Raw genomic sequence first — 18423 nt, 5'->3', positions numbered from 1 at the left:
GGGATGGGATCAGTTGGGATGGGATGACTGGATGGGATGGAATCTCTGGGATGGGGTGGGCTGGGATCTGTTGGATGGGGTGCGTGGGATGGGATCTATGGGATGGGATGGGATGTGGTGAGATGGTGGGCTGGGGTCCATGGACTGCGCTGGGATCTATGGGGTGGGATGGGCTGAGATGGATGGATGGGGTGGGATGAATGGATGGGATGGAATCCCCGTGCTGGGGCTGCTGGGGGTCCTGAGGGTTCCGGCCGCACTTGGGGGGGTCTGCGGGGGTCCCAGCCAGCTCTTTATTCCCAGCAGAGGCTTTGGCACCGGCCCGGGGGGGCCGCAGGGCGGGGGGACGCCTGCTTGGGGGTCACGGGGTCCTGAGCAGAGGCCAGCGGGGCAGGGTGCGGGCAGGCAGGATGCGGCCGGGGGGCGGCGGAGCAGCTGCCCCCCCCTCATTTCCCAGGCCAGTAAAGCACGAAGCCGTCGCGGTTCTTGCCGAAATCGGGGGTGGTGGCATCCGGCCGCGTCTCCACCGTCAGCAGCCGCCGGCGCCCGCGTAGGCTCAGCTGGATGCAGTCGGAGACCCGGACCTGCAGCTCCCGCTTGGTCCTACAACGTGCCGGCATCAGCGGGGGGGGGCTCGCAGGGACCCCCGCAACCCCGAGCCCCCCAACTCACGCTCGGCAGTGCTCCAGGAGGACGCCCACCAGCTCGCCCACCCGGTTGTCCCCCGCCGGCTGCGTCTTGTGCAGGCACACGGCCAGGTCCTCCTGGCTCTGGGTGTGGAAGACCACCAGCTGCGCCCGGCAGCTCGTCACGCTCAGCCCCGTCACCTGTGGGGACGTCCGGGTGTCACCGCCACAGCCGTGGCTGTGTGGGGGGCTTGGGGACACGGCGTGGCCAGCGTGGCATGGCCGAGGCACCATGGCCAATGCTCCATGGCCAGCGTGGTGGGGACAGCGTGATGGGGATGGTGTGGTGGGGATGGTGTGGTGGGGACAGCACAGCATGGCAAGCACGGTGGGGACAGTGTGGTGGGGACAGTGTGGTGGGGACAGCACGGCACGGCCAGCATGGTGGGGACAGCACAATGGGGACAGCACAGCATGGCCAGTGTGGTGGGGACAGCATGGCACGGCCAGCATGGTGGGGACAGCGTGATGGGGACAGGGTGATGGGGACAACAGGATGATGGGGACAGCACGGCATGGCCAGTGTGGTGGGGACAGGGTGATGGGGATGGTGTGGTGGGGATGGTGTGGTGGGGACAGCACAGCATGGCAAGCACAGTGGGGACAGTGTGGTGGGGACAGCATGATGGGGACAGTGTGGTGGGGACAGTGTGGTGGGGACAGCACAGCATGGCCAGCATGGTGGGGACAGCACAATGGGGACAGCACAGCATGGCCAGTGTGGTGGGGACAGCATGGCATGGCCAGCATGGTGGGGACAGCGTGATGGGGACAGGGTGATGGGGACAGCACGACATGGCCAGTGTGGTGGGGACAGTGTGATGGGGACAGCACGGCATGGCCAGTGTGGTGGGGACAGGGTGATGGGGACAGCATGGCACGGCCAGCATGGTGGGGACAGCATGGCACAGCCAGTGTGGTGGGGACAGCACCGTGGGGACAGCGTGGCAGGGACAGCATCACACCTCTGTCCCAGGGGACTTCACCATGCCAACGCGATGGCCCCTCTGTGGTCCCCAACCTCCGGGTGAGAGCAGGGCTGCCAGGACACCTGGCTCCCCCCGAACCCAGCTTGCCAGGACAGGGGGGGCCCCCCTGACCCTGGGGACACCGGTGGGGCTGGGGACACTCACGGTGCTGAGGGGCAGCGCCCGCATCACCCGGTACTGCTGCCGGGGGTCCAGCTTGTAGAGGTGCTGGTCCGTCACGAGGATGGCCCGGTCCCGGCTCCTACCGAAGCGGTTGATCTGCGGGGACAGGGCCAGGTGAGGGGACACACGGGGGGCGGTGACACAGACGCGGTGGCCGGGCAGGACCCCGCCCCGCCCTCACCTTGCGGACGTGGCAGGAGAAGAGGACGGAGCCGAAATGCACCTTGTCCTTGAGGGTCTGGAGGCGGCGGGCGAAGGGCAGCGCCAGCCCCGGGTTCTCGCTGGGCTGCGGGGAGCCGCGGCGTGGGGCGGGGGTGGCACCCCGGGGTGGGGCAGGGGCGGCACCCCGGGGTGCGCCGTGGGGCACCCCCAAACCCGCCGCCAGCCCTTACCGAGGAGAGGTAATCCCGCACCCAGCTGCGCTGGCAGCCCCAGTCCTGCAGCCCCTCCAGCGCCTCCATGGCGGCCACCTTGGCCCGGATCTGCCCCATCTCCGAGGGGGGGATGTTCTTGACGATCTGCCGCGCTCGCCACCTGCGGCGGGGGGGACACGGCACGGTCACGTCACCGTCCCACGTCCACATCCCACACCCCCATCCCATGCGTCCCTGTCCCACATTCCCATCCCCTGTCCCACGTCCCCGTCCCGCATCCACATCCTGTGTCCACATCCCACGCCCGTCTCGCGCATCCCCCTCCCACATTCCTATCCTATGTCCTTGCCCTACGTCCCCATCCCACGTCCCCATCCCACATTCCCATCCCACATCCATGTCCCATGTCCACATCCCCTTCCCACGTCCCCATCCCTGTCCGCATCCCCGTCCTGCATCCCCATGCCATGTCCCATGTCCCCATCCCACGTCCCCATCCCACATTCCAGTCCCACATCCCACGTCCCCATCTTGCATCCCCGTCCTGTGTCCCTGTCCCCGTCCCACATTCCAGGCCCGCATCCCCATCCTGCATCCCTGTCCCGTGTCCCTGTCCCCGTCCCACGTTCCCATCCCACGTCCCCATCCCACATTCCCATTCCACGGCCCCGTCCCACGTCCCCATCTGCGTCCTCATCCCACATCCCCGTTCCCATCCCACATCCCCGTCCCACGTCCCCATCCCAACGCGGGAGCGGAGCGGGATTCGGGACGGTACCTGCGGAAGAGGCGCTGGCTGGCATCCTGGAAGCGCGCCAGCACCGCCGGCGGCTCCGGCCAAACCACGCTCTTGCCGAAATCGGGGAGGGTGCGGACGGCCTGGAAGCGGCGCAGCAGCTCCCGCAGGTACGCCTTCACCTTGTGCCGTTTGTAGTAAGCCATGATGGTGTAGGCGGCGCGCAGGTAACGGCAGCGCCGGCGTGCCAGGGCGCCGCGCCAAGCCTGCCGAACGCTGACGGTCAGGGCGGGCACTGCCCCATGGATCCCCCCTGGGAGCGTGGCTGTGGTAGCAGGGTGGGTGCCCGGCACCGCACCCCGGCACCAGGAGGTCCCCAAAATGCTGCTCCCCCGCCTGAAACTCCCCGGCGCGGCCCGTGCCCTGCTCCAAAGAAACGCCCCGTGCTGCGCCCTGTGCCAGCCCTGCATCCTGCCCCATAGCCTGCCCCATAGCCTGCCCCATGCCGTGCTGAGCCCCACGCAGTGCCCTATTCTCTGCCCCACGCCATGCTCTGTACCGTGCCTGTGCCACCCCCCATGTCACACCCCATGCCATGTCCCATGCCCGTGCCCTGCCCCACAGCACGCCCCACACCGTGCCCCATGTCACACCCCACGCCCTGCCCCACAGCATGCCCCATGCCATGCTTTGCCCATGCCAAGCCCGTGCTCTGCGCTGGCCCGTGCCCCACGCCCTGCCCCACGCCGTGCCCAGCCCTGGGCACAGAGCAGCCCGCTGCCCCCCTCCAAGCCCACCAGCGCCAGCACCCCCCGTGCAGGCAGAGCCCTGCCAGCACCGCGATTACCCATCCGGCACCCCGGGCACTGGGGTGTCCCCCGAATCCCGTGTCACCCCGGTGGAGCTGAGACCGAGCCAGCTCGTGCCACGCGTGCCCACCTTCTGCAGCAGCAGGACGATGATGGGGATGAGCTGCGCCCGCTCCTGCTCGAGGCAGAAGAGGGTGCGGGGCGTGCGGATGAAGACCTTGGTGTGGCCATAAGCCACGTCATCCTGGAAGCCGTGCTGCTCCAGGAGGGCTTGCGTGGCCTCCCGGTCGCTGGCCATCAGGTGGTTGGGCCACGTGTACTCGCAGGTCATCTTGTACCTGGGGACAAAGCGGGGTGAGGGGGTGCGGGGGGGGCGGGGGCCCCGGGGGGGCGCGGGCCGTACCGCAGGAGGAAGCGGTGGTAGGGCTGGCGGTAGGCGAAGCCGGCGCGGCGCACGCGGACGTTCTCCAGCAGCCCCAGGTAGGAGACCTGGTGCCGGCAGCGCTCCTCGTCGAAGAGCGTCGGCGACTTCTGGTCGTTGGGTTTGATGCAGCGCACGTAGTAAGGCTCCTGCGGGGACATGGATGGGGTGACACCACGGTGGCACCTGCGAGTGGCACCGAGCCCATGGGTGTCCTGGGCTGGGGGGCTCTGGGGAGCTCTGGGCACGCAAGGTGGGACTGCACCGGGCATGGGTGGCATGGGGACAGGAGGCCTCAGGGGCTTGGGGACATGCTTGGCTAGTGCTGGGACATCTTGGCTGGCTTGGGGACATGCCAGGCTGGCACAGGGACACGCCAGGCTGGCTTGGGGACACCTTGGCTGGCTGGGTACACGTCAGGCTGGCTGGGGACACGCCACGCTGGCTGGGGACATGCCAGGCTGGCTCAAGGACATCTTGGCTGGCTTGGGGACATGCCAGGCTGACACAGGGACATGCTCAGCTGGCTTGGGGACACGCCTGGCTGGCTCAGGAGCATGCCCATGTGTCTTGGGGCCATGCCCAGCTGCCATGGGGACACACCAAGATGGGTTGGGGACGTGCCCAGCTGCCATGGGGACATGCCAAGTTGGTGCACAGACATGCCAGGCTGGTGCAGGGACATGCCCAGCTGTCCCCAGTCCCCTACCTTGGAGGCGAGGTTCTCCACCAGGGCCACGATGGAGTTCTTGAAGAGCGTGCCAGTGGTCAGCGGGCGCTTGGTGACCTCGGTGATGCTCTGCTCGCCGTCGGGCCACATGGCACGCAGCACGGGGTCCGCGCTGGGGACAACGTTGGCGTGGGGCTGGCAGCACCGGGAACCCTGCTCCTGCCCCATGGCTGTGCCACCAGCCCCCCAGCTGTGTCCCCTGTGTCCCCAACCTGTTGTAGAGGAGCCGTTTGAAGTCCTGGAAGAGCGTGTCCTTGTTCTTGTCCAGGAAACCCTCCACCGAGTACCTGAGGGAGGGGGACACCATGTTGGGGGGCTCCTCCAGCCACCCTGGGTCGTTGGGGGGACGAGCTGCACCCTGCGGGACCCAGGCGTCCGGGCAGCCCTTCCTCCCCGTGGTGGGCCAGGGGCTGCTGGGGGCACCCAGGCCCATGCAGAGGTGACATCTGGCCCTGGGGGTGTCCCTGGGGGCACCCATGGAGGCCAGGGGGCTGTGGGGTTCAGTGCTCATGGACACTGAATCCCCCAACCCTGTCCCCACTGTCCCCAGGGCATGGCACGGCATGTCCTATACAGCCCGTCCTGCTGCACGTGGCCTCTGGGGACCTCCCAGACCCCCTGGACCCCAATGGTCTCCCAAATGGCCTCCCACGTTCCTAACTGGCTCCACACAATCTCCCATGGGTCTTCAAAGCCCCATGGCCAACCAAGGCTGCCCCATAGTACCCCAGGTGCCCCTATGGCTCTCCATGGTCCCAAGTGGCCCCCCCATGGTCCCCCATGCCCTCCCAAGGTCCCTCGTGGCCCCCCACAGTTCTCTGTGGTCCCACTGCAACCCCACAGCCACTCATGGATGTTCATAGTTCTGAAGGCCACCCACACTCACGTGGTACCAAATGACACCCTGCCAGTCCCCTATGGTTCCCCACAATCCCCACAGCCTGATGGTCCCCCATGACCCCAAACCACCTCCCTTGGTCCCTTAAGACCCCCCTCCATGCTCCCACATGATCCCTCATGGTTCTCCAAGGCTCCATGGTCAACCCTAGACCCCCAAGAGCCCCTATAGCCCCATGGTCTCAAGTGGCCCCCCATGGACTCCATGGCCTCCCAAGGTTCCTCATAGCCCCAAGGCCACCCATGGCCCCCCATGGTTCCCCGCGACCCCATGGCTACTCATGATGTCCATCGTTCCCAACAGTCATCCACACTCCCACGGCCCCAACTGACCCCCCCGCCAGTCCCCTATGGTTCCCCACGATCCCTGCAGCCTGATGGTCCCCCATGACCCCAAACCACCTCCCTTGGTCCCTCAAGACGCCCCACCATGCTCCCACATGGTCCCCCATGATTCTCCAAGGCCCCATGATCAACCCTAGACCCCCAAGACCCCCTATAGCCCCATGGTCCCAAGTGGTTCCCCACCACGGTCCTCCATGCCCTCCCAAAGTCCTCCATGGTGCCCCACAGCCCCATGCCCTCCCAAAGTGGCCCCCCATGGACTCCATGGCCTCCCAAGGTTCCTCGTAGCCCCAAGGCCACCCATGGCCCCCCACGGTCCACCATGGCCCTCCGCGACCCCATGGCCACTCATGATGTCCATCGTCCCCAACAGTCATCCACACTCCCACGGCCCCAACTGACCCCCCCGCCAGTCCCCTATGGTTGCCCACGATCCCTGCAGCCTGATGGTCCTCCATGACCCCAAACCACCTCCCTTGGTCCATGCTCCCACATGATTCTCCAAGGCCCCATGGTCAACCCTAGACCCCCAAGAGCCCCTATAGCCCCATGGTCCCAAGTGGTTCCCCACCACGGTCCTCCATGCCCTCCCAAAGTCCTCCATGGTACCCCACAGCCCCAGGGCCACCCGATGACACCCATAGCCCGCCATGGCCTCCCCCACGTCCCCCCGGCGCCCCCCTCACGTGACATCTCCAGCGTAGTGCTTGATGCGGAAGTCCCGGTCAAACTCCATGGTCTTGTCTGTGGGGCAGAGCTGGGGAGCAGGGGGGTGTCAGCCCCCCACCCGTGGCCCCCCCGGCTCCCCCCGACCCCCCCAGAAGCACCTTGCGGCTGGTGTAGTGGGGATGGCGGCCGAGGCGGGCGTCCATGGAGGCGAGGAAGAGGGGGTCGGTGACGGTCCCCGCGGCCAGGCAGGCCTCGTCCAGCAGCGCCAGGATGCCGCGGTGCGGCTGCTCCACCAGCTCCACGATGGGCTCGTTGCTGAAGTACTCGATCTGGGGGGGGCTGGGGGTGGGCACCCCGAATTGCCCCCCTGGGTGCGCAGATTCGCCCCCGCGCGCCCCAAATCTGGCCCTGCCAGGGAATGCCTCCCCACGTCCCCCCCGGGTCCCCCCAAGTCCCTCACCCTCTGCCAGGCGATGCCCCCCTGGCCATGTCTGCCCTGAGCCCCCCAAGCTCTGCCCGGTGATGCCCCCCATGTCCCCCCCATGTCCCCCATGTCCCCATGCCCCTCACGCTCTGCCAGGTGGTGCCCCCGTGTCCCCTCATGTCCCCCCCATGTCCCCCCGATGTCCCCCCATGTCCCCATGCCCCTCACGCTCTGCCAGGCGGTGCCCCCATGTCCCCCCATGTCCCCAGGCCCCTCACGCTCTGCCAGGCGATGCCCCCGTGTCCCCCCATATCCCCCCCACGTCCCCCTCATGTCCCTCCATGTCCCCACATGTCCCCAGGCCCCTCACGCTCTGCCAGGCGATGCCCCCGTGTCCCCCCATGTCCCTCCCGTGTCCCCCCATGTCCCCCATGTCCCCATGCCCCTCACGCTCTGCCAGGCGATGCCCCCGTGTCCCCCCATGTCCCCCCTGTGTCCCCCCATGTCCCCCATGTCCCCAGGCCCCTCACGCTCTGCCAGGCGATGCCCCCGTGTCCCCCCATGTCCCCCATGCCCCTCACGCTCTGCCAGGCGATGCCCCCGTGTCCCCCCATGTCCCCCATGTCCCCATGCCCCTCACGCTCTGCCAGGCGATGCCCCCGTGTCCCCCCATGTCCCCCGTGTCCCCATGCCCCTCACGCTCTGCCAGGCAATGCCCCCGTGTCCCCCCATGTCCCCCGTGTCCCCATGCCCCTCACGCTCTGGCAGGCGATGCCCCCGTGTCCCCCCATGTCCCCCATGTCCCCATGCCCCTCACGCTCTGCCAGGCGATGCCCCCGTGTCCCCCCATGTCCCCCATGTCCCCATGCCCCTCACGCTCTGCCAGGCGATGCCCCCGTGTCCCCCCATGTCCCCCCTGTGTCCCCCCATCTCCCCCGTGTCCCCCCATGTCCCCCCCGTGTCCCCCCATGTCCCCCGTGTCCCCATGCCCCTCACGCTCTGCCAGGCGATGCCCTCCCGCTGGTACTCGGCCTGCTCCTGCCGCAGGATCAGCTCGATGAAGAGCTGCTGCAGCTTCTCGTTGCAGTAGTTGATGCAGAACTGCTCGAAGCTGCGGGCGGGGGGTCAGGCCGACCACCGCCACCCAGCCCCACGCCACGTCCCCTGCGCACCCTGCCCTGCTCCACGGTCCCCTGAGCCACATGGCCCTGCTGGGGACCTCCTGGTCCTGTCCCTCCTGGTCCTGTCCCTCCATGGGTCCCCTGTGGTCCTGTCCCTCCTGGGTGCCATCCCCTCCATGTGTCCCTCCCGTGTCCGGTCCCCTCCACATGTCCCTTGGGCATCCTCCGCTGCTACGTGTCCCTCACAAACCCCATCCCCTCCCGGTCTCCCTCCTGGTTCTGTCCCTTCCGTGGGTCTCTCCTGGTCCTGTCACCTCCATGTGTCCCTCCTAGGTCTTGTCCCCTCCACATGTCCCTTGGGCATCCTCCCCTGCTGTGTGCCCCTCCCAAGCCCTGTCCCCTCCATATGTCCCTCCTGGGTCCGGTCACCTCCATGGGTCCCTCATGGTCCTGTCCCTCTACATGTCTCTCCTGGGTCTCATGCCCTCCGTGTGTCCGTCCTGGGTCCCATGCCCTCCACGTGTCCCTCTCAAGCCCTGTCCCCTCCATGTGTCCCTTGAGCATCCTCCCCCTGCTACGTGTCCTCACAAACCCCAACCCTTCCATGTCTCCCTCCTGGTCCTGCCACCTCCATGAGTCCCTCATGGTCCTCTCTCTCCTGGGTCCCATCCCCTCCACGTGTCCCTCCTAGGTCTTGTCCCCTCCACATGTCCCTTGGGCATCCTTCCCTTGCTATCTGTCCCTCCCAAGCCCTGTCCCCTCTACGTGTCCCTCCCAAGCCCTGTCCCCTGCACGTGTCCCTTGTGGTCCTCTCTCTCCTGGGTCCCATCCCTTCCACACGTCCCTTGGACATTCTCCCCCCCAAGCCCTGTCCCCTCCATGTGTCCCTCCCGGGTCCTGTCCCCTCCCTGCGTCCCTCCTTGGCCCCCATTCCCCCCATGTGTCCCCCCCACCCCTGTCCCCTCCAGGTGTCCCTTCTTAGCCCCCGTTCCTCCCATGCGTCCCCCCCACCCCTGTCCCCTCCAGGTGTCCCTCCTAGGTGTCCCCCTGTCCCCTCCACCCATCCTTTCCATCCCCAATCTCCCCCCATGTCCCTCCCAGGTTTTGTCCCTCCATGTGTCCCCGTGTCCCCCCCCACCCCACCCCAGGGTCACCTGTTGGTGTCGAAGATCTCAAAGCCATAGATGTCGAGGACGCCGATGACGGTGCTCTTGCCGTGCAGGCGGGCGTCGTAGCCGCGGGCGGCAATGCCGGCGTTGATGCGCCCCACGATCCAGCAGAAGAGCCGCTCGTAGATGGCCTGGGGACAGGGACAGGGTGGTGGGCACCCAAGGGTGCTGGGGGGGGACACCCATCACCCCGTGTCCCCTCCCTACCTTGGCGCAGGCGTCCCGGGCGTAGGCGGCCTCCTTGGGGCTGTGGCCCTTCTCGATCAGCTCCCCGCCGCCGGCCGCCACGGTGCGGGTCAGGAGCGCCCGGCGCAGGCTGTCGGGCGCCGTGGCCGTCAGCTCGGCCAGCGCCGAGAGCTGCGCCGCGTCCTCCACCGTCACCGTCTCATCCTCCGCCGCGAACCTGACGTTGCCCTGGGGTGGCCCCACCACGCCACGTTGGCGGATGAATGTGGGGGGACACCCGGGACCCCCCGGAAAGGGGCAGGGGTGTCCCGGCACCGGCCCCTCCTGCACCACGGGCCAGGCTGGGCCATAGAGGGCTGTACTGGTTTGTATCAGGCTGTGCTGGGACATACAGGGCTGTACTGGGACATACAGGGCTGTACTGGTTTGTATCGCGTTCTGCTGGGACATACAGGGCTGTACTGGTTTGTATCGCGCTCTGCTGGGACATACAGGGCTGTACTGGTTTGTATCGGGTTCTGCTGGGCCATACAGGGCTGTACTGGTTTGTATCGGGCTGTGCTGGGCCATACAGGGCTGTACTGGTTTGTATCGGGTTCTGCTGGGACATACAGGGCTGTACTGGTTTGTATCGGGTTCTGCTGGGACATACAGGGCTGTACTGGTTTGTATCAGGCTGTGCTGGGACATACAGGGCTGTACTGGGACATACAGGGCTGTACTGGTTTGTATCAGGCTGTGCTGGGACATACAGGGCTGTACTGGGACATACAGGGCTGTACTGGTTTGTATCGCGTTCTGCTGGGACATAGAGGGCTGTACTGGTTTGTATCAGGCTGTGCTGGGACATACAGGGCTGTACTGGTTTGTATCGCATTCTGCTGGGACATACAGGGCTGTACTGGTTTGTATCAGGCTGTGCTGGGACATACAGGGCTGTACTGGTTTGTATCGGGCTGTGCTGGGCCATACAGGGCTGTACTGGTTTGTATCGGGCTGTGCTGGGCCATACAGGGCTGTACTGGTTTGCACTGGGCTATGCTGGGTTGTGCTGGTTTGTATTGGGCTGGGCTGGGCTGGTTTGTATTGGGCTATACTGGTTTGCATTGGGCTGTACGGGGCTATTCTGGGCCGTGCTGCTTTGCATTGGGCCGTACTGGTTTGCATTGGGCTGTTCTTGGCCATACTGGGCCATGCTGGTTTGCATCAGGCTGTGCTGGTTATGCTGGTTTGTGTTGGGCTGTACCGGTTTGCATTGGGCTGTATTGCACTGTGCTGGGCTGCACTGGTTTCTGTGGGGCTGTACAGGTTTGAACTGGTCTTTACTTGTTTGCACTAGTCTGTACTGGGTAGCGTGGCGCCATACTGGTCTGCTTGGGGCTGTACTGGTGCACAGCGGCCGTACTGGTGCAGGGGGGTGTACTGGTTTGTGGTGGGGCACACTGGTCTGCCTGGGGCCATACTGGTGCGCAGGAGCTGTACTGGTGGGGGGAGGCCGTACTGGTGCCTGGGGGCCATACTGGTCTGCCTGGCGCTGTACTGGTACGCGGAGGCCATGCTGGTGTGGGGAGGCCTTACTAGTTTGCCCAGGACCATACTGGTCTGTCTGGGGCCATACTGGTGTGCAGGGGCTGTACTGGTGTAGGGGGGCCCATACTGGTGTGAGGGGCCCATACTGGTGGGGGGGGGCCCGTATTAGTCTGCCTGGGGCCATACTGGTGAGCAGGGAATCGTACTGGTGCATGGGAGTTGTGCTGGTGGGGTGGGGCCATACTGGTGTGGGGGGGGAGCATAGTGGTGTGCAGGGGCTGTACTGGTCTGTCTGGGGCCTTACTGGTGCGCGGGGGTTGTACTGGTGTGCGGGGGCCATACTGGTCTGAGGGGGTTGTACTGCTGGGGGGCCATACCAGTGTGGGGGGCTGTACTGGTCTGCCTGGGGCTGTACCGGTGCGTGGGGGCTGTACTGGTCGGGGGGGGGAGTGTACTGGTGTGAAGGGGCTGTACTGGTGGGGGGAGGCCATACTGGTTTGCTCAGAACCATACTGGCGTGGGGGGGCCATACTGGTCTGCCTGGGGCCATACTGCTGCATGGGGGCTGTACTGGTGCGGGGGGCCTTTACTGATGCATGGGGGCCGTACTGGTGTGGGGGGGACCCGTACTGGTGCGTGGGAGCTCTACTTGGGGGGGGAGGGCTGTACTGGTGTGCGGGGGTCCCATACTGGTGGGTGGGGGCTGTACTGGTGCGGGGGGCCTTTACTGATGCATGGGGGCCATACTGGTGCGGGGGGGGACCTGTACTGGTGCGTGGGAGCTCTACTTAGGGGGGGAGGGCTATACTGGTGTGCGGGGATCCCATACTGGTGCATGGGGGCTGTACTGGTGGGGGGAGCCCGTACTGGCGAGGGGGGGGCCCGTACTGGTATGGGAGGCCCATACTGGTGCGGGGGGGCCCGTACTGGTGGGGGTCTCACCAGGTGCAGGATGGCGGCCAGGATCCGGCGCACGGAGCCCGTCTCCTCCGGGGAGAAGCCGATGACGGCCATCGCCTCCTCCACCGCCCGGTAGCCGGCCGCGTCGTCCCCGCAGGCCTGGGGCCGGGGTGGGGGGCGGCGTGAGGGGCCGGGACCCCCTGCCCACGCCCCCCCGGCCCCGCCCGTGCCCCACCCGCGCCCCGCCCCACTCACGCTGCCCGGGGCACCCTCCCGGGTGTAGCGGTAGGCGCCGGGGTCCCGGCAGAGGCGCAGCGCGGCCAGCAGCGCCGGCGGGGCTCCCAGCAGCAGCTGCGGGGCAGGGGGGGCCGTCAGCACCCCGGGGTGGGGGGGTCCCCCCGGCCGGGCCTGCCTGGTGCTGTTCGGTGTCCCCCTACCCCGTCCTGTCTGTCCCCATCCCGTCCATCCTGCCCCATCCGTCCCATCCATCCCGTAGATCCCATCTGGCCCACCTTACCCATCCCATCCATCTCATCCCAACCATCCCATCCCGCAGATCCCATCCATCCCATCCCAGCCTTCTCAACCCATCCTGTCCCCATCCATCCCAGCAAACCCACCCATCCCACCCCACCCCATCCTATCCAGTAGATCCCATCCATCCCACCTCATCCATCCCATCTCATCCATCCCATCCCCATCTCATCCCGTAGATCTCATCCATCCCATCTGTCCCATCCCATCCACCCCATCCTGTAGATCCCATCCATCCCATGTCATCCATCCCATCCCATAGATCCCATCCATCCTATCTCATCCATCCCATCCTGTAGATCCCATCCATCCCATGTCATCCATCCCATCCCATAGATCCCATCCATCCCATCTCATCCATCCCATCCCATAGATCCCATCCATCCCATTTCATCCATCCCATCCCATAGATCCCATCCATCCCAACCCATAGATCCCATCCATCCCATCCCAACCTTCTCATCCTATCCATCCCGTCCCCATCCCATCCCACAGATCCCATCCACCCCATCCCATAGATCCCATCCATCCCATTCTCATCCATCCCATCCCCATTCCATCCATCCCATCCATCCCACCCCCCCCACCCCATCCCCTGGCCCACCTGGTAGAAGGCGTGGAAGTTCCTCTCTCCTGGCTGCTGCTGGAGGATTCGGGACTGGAAGAGGGAGCAGGGGGTGGGTGCCAGGCGGTGCCCGTGTGGGACCAGCACCCACCCGGCCCTGCCCACCCGGGCACTGCCCGCACCTTCTCCAGGAGGTAGTTGTGGATGTGGCCGCCGGTGGGGTCGCCCTTGAAGTCGAAGTTGATGTCCATGTACTTGCCGAAGCGGCTGGAGTTGTCGTTGCGGTTGGTCTTGGCGTTGCCGAAGGCCTCCAGGACGCAGTTGGACTTCAGCAGCACGTTCTTCACCCTGGGTGGTGCGGCACGGCACGGCACGGCACGGCACGAGGGCATGGCACGGCACAGCGTGGCACCGACGGACACAGGACGGGGCACCCCTGAGCCCCTCACACCACCCATATGGCCACGGGGTCCCCCAGTCCCCCCACACCATCCCTGTGGGCATGGGGCACCCCTAGTCCTCCCACACCTTCCCTATGGGCATGGGGCACCCCAGGGCCTCCCAGGCCACCCCATGGGGCACCCCTGGCTGCCACACACCTTCTCTGTGGGCATGGGGCACCCCAGGGCCCCCCCACAGGCATGGGGCACCCCTCACCCTCCCACACCTTCTCTATGGGCATGGGGCACCCCAGGGCCCCCCCACAGGCATGGGGCACCCCTCGTCCCCCCACATCATCCCTATGGGCATGGGGCACCCCTCATCCTCCCACACCTTCTCTATGGGCATGGGGCACCCCAGGGCCCCCCTCACCCCCCACACCTTCCCTACGGGCATGGGGCACCCTAGGGCCTCCCAGGCCACCCCGTGGGGCACCCCTGGTTGCCCCACACCTTCTCTATGGGCATGGGGCACCCCAGGGCCCCCCCCAGGCATGGGGCACCCCTCATCCCCCCAACCCTGACCCCCCAGACGAGGTTCCTCCCTCCCCGCGTCTCCCCCCCCAGGTCCACGGGGTCCGTGCCCCAGCACCCATCCCTCCCGCCGGCGCGGTGGGGGCAGCGCCCACCTCTCCACCTCGGCGCGCTGGGTGGGGTTGGTGATGGCGGCGATGTACTGCATGATGTACTTGCTGGCCTCCGTCTTGCCCGCCCCGCTCTCACCTGGCAGGGAGGGCAGGGGGGCTGGGCGAGGGCGCCCACCCAAGGGTGCCCCCCACCCACGTGCCCCCGCAACCGCCGCCAGCCCCTACCCGAGATGACGATGCAGGTGTCCTTGGCGCGGCGCTTCATGGCCTTGTAGGCGGCGTCGGCCAGGGCGAAGAGGTGGGGCGGGCGCTCGTAGAGCTCGCGGCCGCGGTAGCGCTCCACCGCCGGCGGGCCGTACAGCGCCAGCGCCCGGTAGGGGTTCACCGCCACCACCACCTCCCCGATGTAGGTGTAGATGCGGCCCTGCGAGAACCTGCGCACAGGGGCGGACGTGGGGCAGGGTGCTGTGCTGGGGGGGTGGATGACGTCCCGCAAGGTGCTGTGCTGTGGGGTGGCACCCTGCGGGGTGCTGGGCCATGGGGTGGATGACATCCTGTAGGGTGCTGTGCTGTGGGGCGGGGTGGCACCCTGGGCCATGGGGCAGGATGGTGCTGTGCTGTGGGGTGGCACCCTGCGGGGTGCTGGGCCATGGGGTGGATGACATCCTGTAGGGTGCTGTGCTGTGGGGTGGCACCCTGAAAGGTGCAGTGCTGTGGGGCAGGGTGGCACCCTGGGCCATGGGGCAGGATGGTGCTGTGGGGTGGGGTGGCACCCTGAAAGGTGCAGTGCTGTGGGGGAGGTGGCATCCTGTGCCATGGGGCAGGATGGTGCTGTGCTGTGGGGTGGCACCCTGCGGGATGCTGGGCCATGGGGTGGATGACATCCTGTAGGGTGCTGTGCTGTGCTGTGGGGTGGCATCCTGAAACAGGCACTGCTGTGGGGTGGGGTGGCACCCTGCGGGGTGCTGGGCCATGGGGTGGATGACATCCTGTAGGGTGCTGTGCTGTGGGGTGGGGTGGCATCCTGAAACAGGCACTGCTGTGGGGTGGGGTGGCACCCTGTGGGGTGCTGGGCCATGGGGTGGATGACATCCTGTAGGGTGCTGTGCCGTGGGGTGGGGTGACACTCTGCAGGATGCTGTATTATGGGACTGGGTGGCACCCTGCAGGGTGCTGTGCTATGGGGCAGGATGGTGCTGTGCCGTGTGGTGGGGTGACACCCTGCAGAGCGCCGTGCCGTGGGGCAGGACCACGGCAGACACCCCACGGGCTGTGGGGCAGGGCTGGGAGTGCCACGGGGCAAAGCACCACCCCACGGGGCTTAGGCACCCCGAGCACCACGCTGTGGGGCAGAGCCAGCCACCCCGCGGGCGCCATGGGGCTGGGCAGCGCCGTGGGGCAGCGGGAGAGCGGCTTTTCCTGTAGGGACGTGCCTCAGTTTCCCCCACGGGCAGCAGGGCACCGCCCAGGTGCTTCCTGCGTCGCCGGGGGTTGGTACCGGGCGCTTCCGCAGCCCCCGCGGGACTCGGGGTCCCTGGCGCCCTGCATCACCCGCATCCCAGCTGCTGCCAGGGCGATGCTGTGGGGGTCTCGCGGCGCATCGCCCGCGTTGGGAACCGCCAGCGCCCCAGCTCGGCCCCGGGCGGTGCCGGGGCGGTGTCTCAGGGTGCTCCCCGCCTCGCCCACCTGCCCCCCAGTCTCGCCCCGCCGCGTGCCCCCGTACCGCAGGCGCAGGTTCTCCAGGAACTGCTCCATGGTCACCTCATCCAGCAGGACGAAGTCGGCTTTGCCAAATTCAGGACCCTCCAACTCCGCCATGCCGCGCCCCGCCGCGCCCGCCAGGCACCCACTTCCCCCCTCGGCCGCGCCGGCTTCCTGCGCCGCCAACGACCGCCGAGGCCGCGGCGCAGGCGCGGGGGGACGGGGAGGACCCGATGTCATCATCACCTCCCATGGGTGCCGGCGCAGTGGGGCGGCCGTGGGGCAGCTGCGGGGCTGGGGACATCCAAATTTGTGGGGTGGGGACTTGACCATCACCGCGTCGGCACCCAGCCCCATGGCGAAGGGTGGGGACGCCCCCACCCTGCAGTGGGGCACAGGGGAAGGGCGGGCGAGGGATGTGTGGGGCAGACGCCGTGGGGCTGCGTCACCTCGAGCCACCGCGCTGGCCCCCAGCTGCGATTACAGGGCGTAGCTTCCCTCCGGCGCCGTTCCGGTACCCGGCCGCATCCGGTGGGGATGCTGGGACGCCGCGGTGATGGTTGCTGGGGGCTGGCGAGCCCCACGTGGTGTCCCCAAACCTGTCACCGCGTGTCCCCTCCCCCATTACCACACCAAAAACCCACCGGAAAATCGGTTCTTTATTAAGATGCCAGCATCACCCGTTCTCATCCCAGTATTCCCAGTTAAATCCCGGTAACCGGGAGGACAAACCGATGTGAGGATCATCGGAGAGGGGACCCCCATGCCGGTATCCAGCTGGAAAAGAAGGGGGGTAATCGTTAAGATGACGAGGATTACGGCGCTAACGAGGCGGGGAACGGCGCTGCGTTGCCCGAAAACACACGGGATAGAAATGATCCCGGCAAACCCAGCGCTTGCCAGCATTCCCAGTTTTTAAACAAGAAATTCTTCCCAGTAAAGCCCAGTTACCGTGCGAGCGAGGAGCTCCGGGGGGCCGCCATCTGCCTCTCCCGACGGCTGTGCCGGAATCTGCCCGATCTTCCCCTAAAACTGAAGGAAACAGCAGCAGGTTTGGAGGCGCGGGGGGAAGCCGAGGGCGCCGGTGAACCCTCCCCCAGGAGCCGCTCGTTTCCCCGGAGCGTTAATTAGCGCCGTTAATCACAGGGGGGCACCGGCGGCGCCGGAGGAGGCCGAGGGCTGCGGGGCTCCCCCCGGGGCACGGGGTGTCCGGGATGTCTATAACCCCCCCCCGGAGAGGGCGGGGAGAGGCCTCAAACCGTCCCGGGGTTGCTCTGGCAAGCGCTGCAGGAATGGCGGGGGCCACGCCAGGCCCCCCCACGCTGGGAGGCTTGCGGAGGCGGGAACCGCCCACGGCCGGGCCCCCGGGGCCACGCAACACCCCCCCGGCCCGGTGAGCCCCGCTCCCCCCAGGAACACGCAGCCCCCTCCCCGGCTCTTGGCCCCTACAGGGCCGGGAGCTGTGCCTCCGGGAGCGGTGACCACCCGGACCGGTGGCTCCCCGGGACCGGTGACCCCCTGGACCAGTGATCCCCGGGACCGGTGGCTCCCCGGGACCGGTAACCCCCCGGACCGGTAACCCCCCGGACCGGTGACCCCCCGGACCGGTGGCTCCCCGGGACCGGTGACCCCCCGGACCAGTGATCCCCGGGACCGGTGGCTCCCCGGGACCGGTGACCCGCCGGGAGCAGTGATCCCCGGGACCGGTGGCGCCGGGAGCGGTGACCCCCCAAACCGGTGGCTCCCCGGGACCGGTGACCCCCCGGACCGGTGATCGCCAAGACCGGTGACCCCCCGGACGGCCCCGGGCGGCCACACGCGGCCCATGGAGGACTACCCTTCCCAGCATGCACCGCGTCCCACAGCCCCTCACGGCGGCGGCGGCGGGGCTCAACGGGGGAGAAGCGCCTCGCCCCGCGCTGCCCCAGGGAGCCCCCGCTCCTCTCCCGGTCCCTGGGAGCGGCCCCGGCCGCGGACGGCCGCGGATGGTGGCGGATGGCGCCGGGCCGCGCCGCCCTCCCCTACCTGCCGCTGTCGCCACCATTGCTGAGGGCGGGGCCGCGCCGGCCCGTGACGTCAGCGGGGGACGCCGCGCGGCAGCGCCACCTGGCGGGGGAAGGGGGAGACCGCGCCGGAGGGGTCAGCGGGACGAGGTCCGCAGGCCGCTGCGGTGGGCGGGGTCCCGCTGAGGGGCGAGGCCAGCGGGCGGGGGGCGGGGCCACGCCCACAGGCGGGTGGGGCCGGTGAGCGGGGACGCCGCGTGTGGGGGCGGAGCCGGCCCGCGGAGTGGGCGGGGTCAGGTAGATGGGCGGGGCCGCTACGGTGGCTCCAGTGGAGGGCGGGGCTAGCAAGGGTGGGCGTGGCCGACCATCCCTGCTGAGAGGTCAGCGCATGCGCAGTGCGGCTCTCCTCCCCGCGCGGCCGGGGAGGACTGACGTCAGTCCTCCG

The 18423-nt window shown here is 67.7% G+C and overlaps 1 protein-coding gene and 1 non-coding gene across 3 annotated transcripts; both read right to left on the bottom strand.

The window, feature by feature from the left end:
* Nucleotides 1-250: 250 nt before the first annotated feature.
* On the bottom strand, nucleotides 251-18120 carry MYO1G (myosin IG). Of its 2 annotated transcripts, none has more exons than XM_075144396.1 (24): nucleotides 18001-18120; nucleotides 16927-17007; nucleotides 15998-16752; nucleotides 14500-14708; nucleotides 14317-14410; nucleotides 13430-13595; nucleotides 13287-13340; nucleotides 12404-12499; nucleotides 12191-12307; nucleotides 9740-9946; nucleotides 9518-9663; nucleotides 8239-8353; nucleotides 6977-7147; nucleotides 6836-6906; nucleotides 5120-5194; nucleotides 4887-5019; nucleotides 4160-4326; nucleotides 3887-4094; nucleotides 2990-3213; nucleotides 2230-2371; nucleotides 2019-2123; nucleotides 1820-1933; nucleotides 673-827; nucleotides 251-603 (listed from the first exon to the last, which is right to left on the bottom strand). In XM_075144396.1, the coding sequence occupies exons 3-24, from the start codon at nucleotides 16330-16332 to the stop codon at nucleotides 447-449; spliced, it is 3261 nt and encodes a 1086-aa protein (XP_075000497.1). In that variant the 5' UTR covers nucleotides 16333-16752; nucleotides 16927-17007; nucleotides 18001-18120; the 3' UTR covers nucleotides 251-446. The 2 variants fall into 2 exon arrangements, with proteins under 2 accessions (XP_075000497.1, XP_075000498.1); XM_075144397.1 differs by lacking the exon at nucleotides 18001-18120 and adding an exon at nucleotides 17849-17994.
* On the bottom strand, nucleotides 17179-17312 carry LOC142079849 (small nucleolar RNA SNORA9). The gene has a single exon (XR_012672802.1). It is a non-coding gene; the product is annotated as a small nucleolar RNA SNORA9 (small nucleolar RNA).
* Nucleotides 18121-18423: the final 303 nt, after the last annotated feature.

Source organism: Calonectris borealis, chromosome 2 (genome assembly GCF_964195595.1).
Source record: "Calonectris borealis chromosome 2, bCalBor7.hap1.2, whole genome shotgun sequence".
NCBI classification, from domain to species: domain Eukaryota; kingdom Metazoa; phylum Chordata; class Aves; order Procellariiformes; family Procellariidae; genus Calonectris; species Calonectris borealis.
Note: the sequence above shows the minus strand (reverse complement) of the source record. Positions and strands in the feature narration are given on the sequence as shown.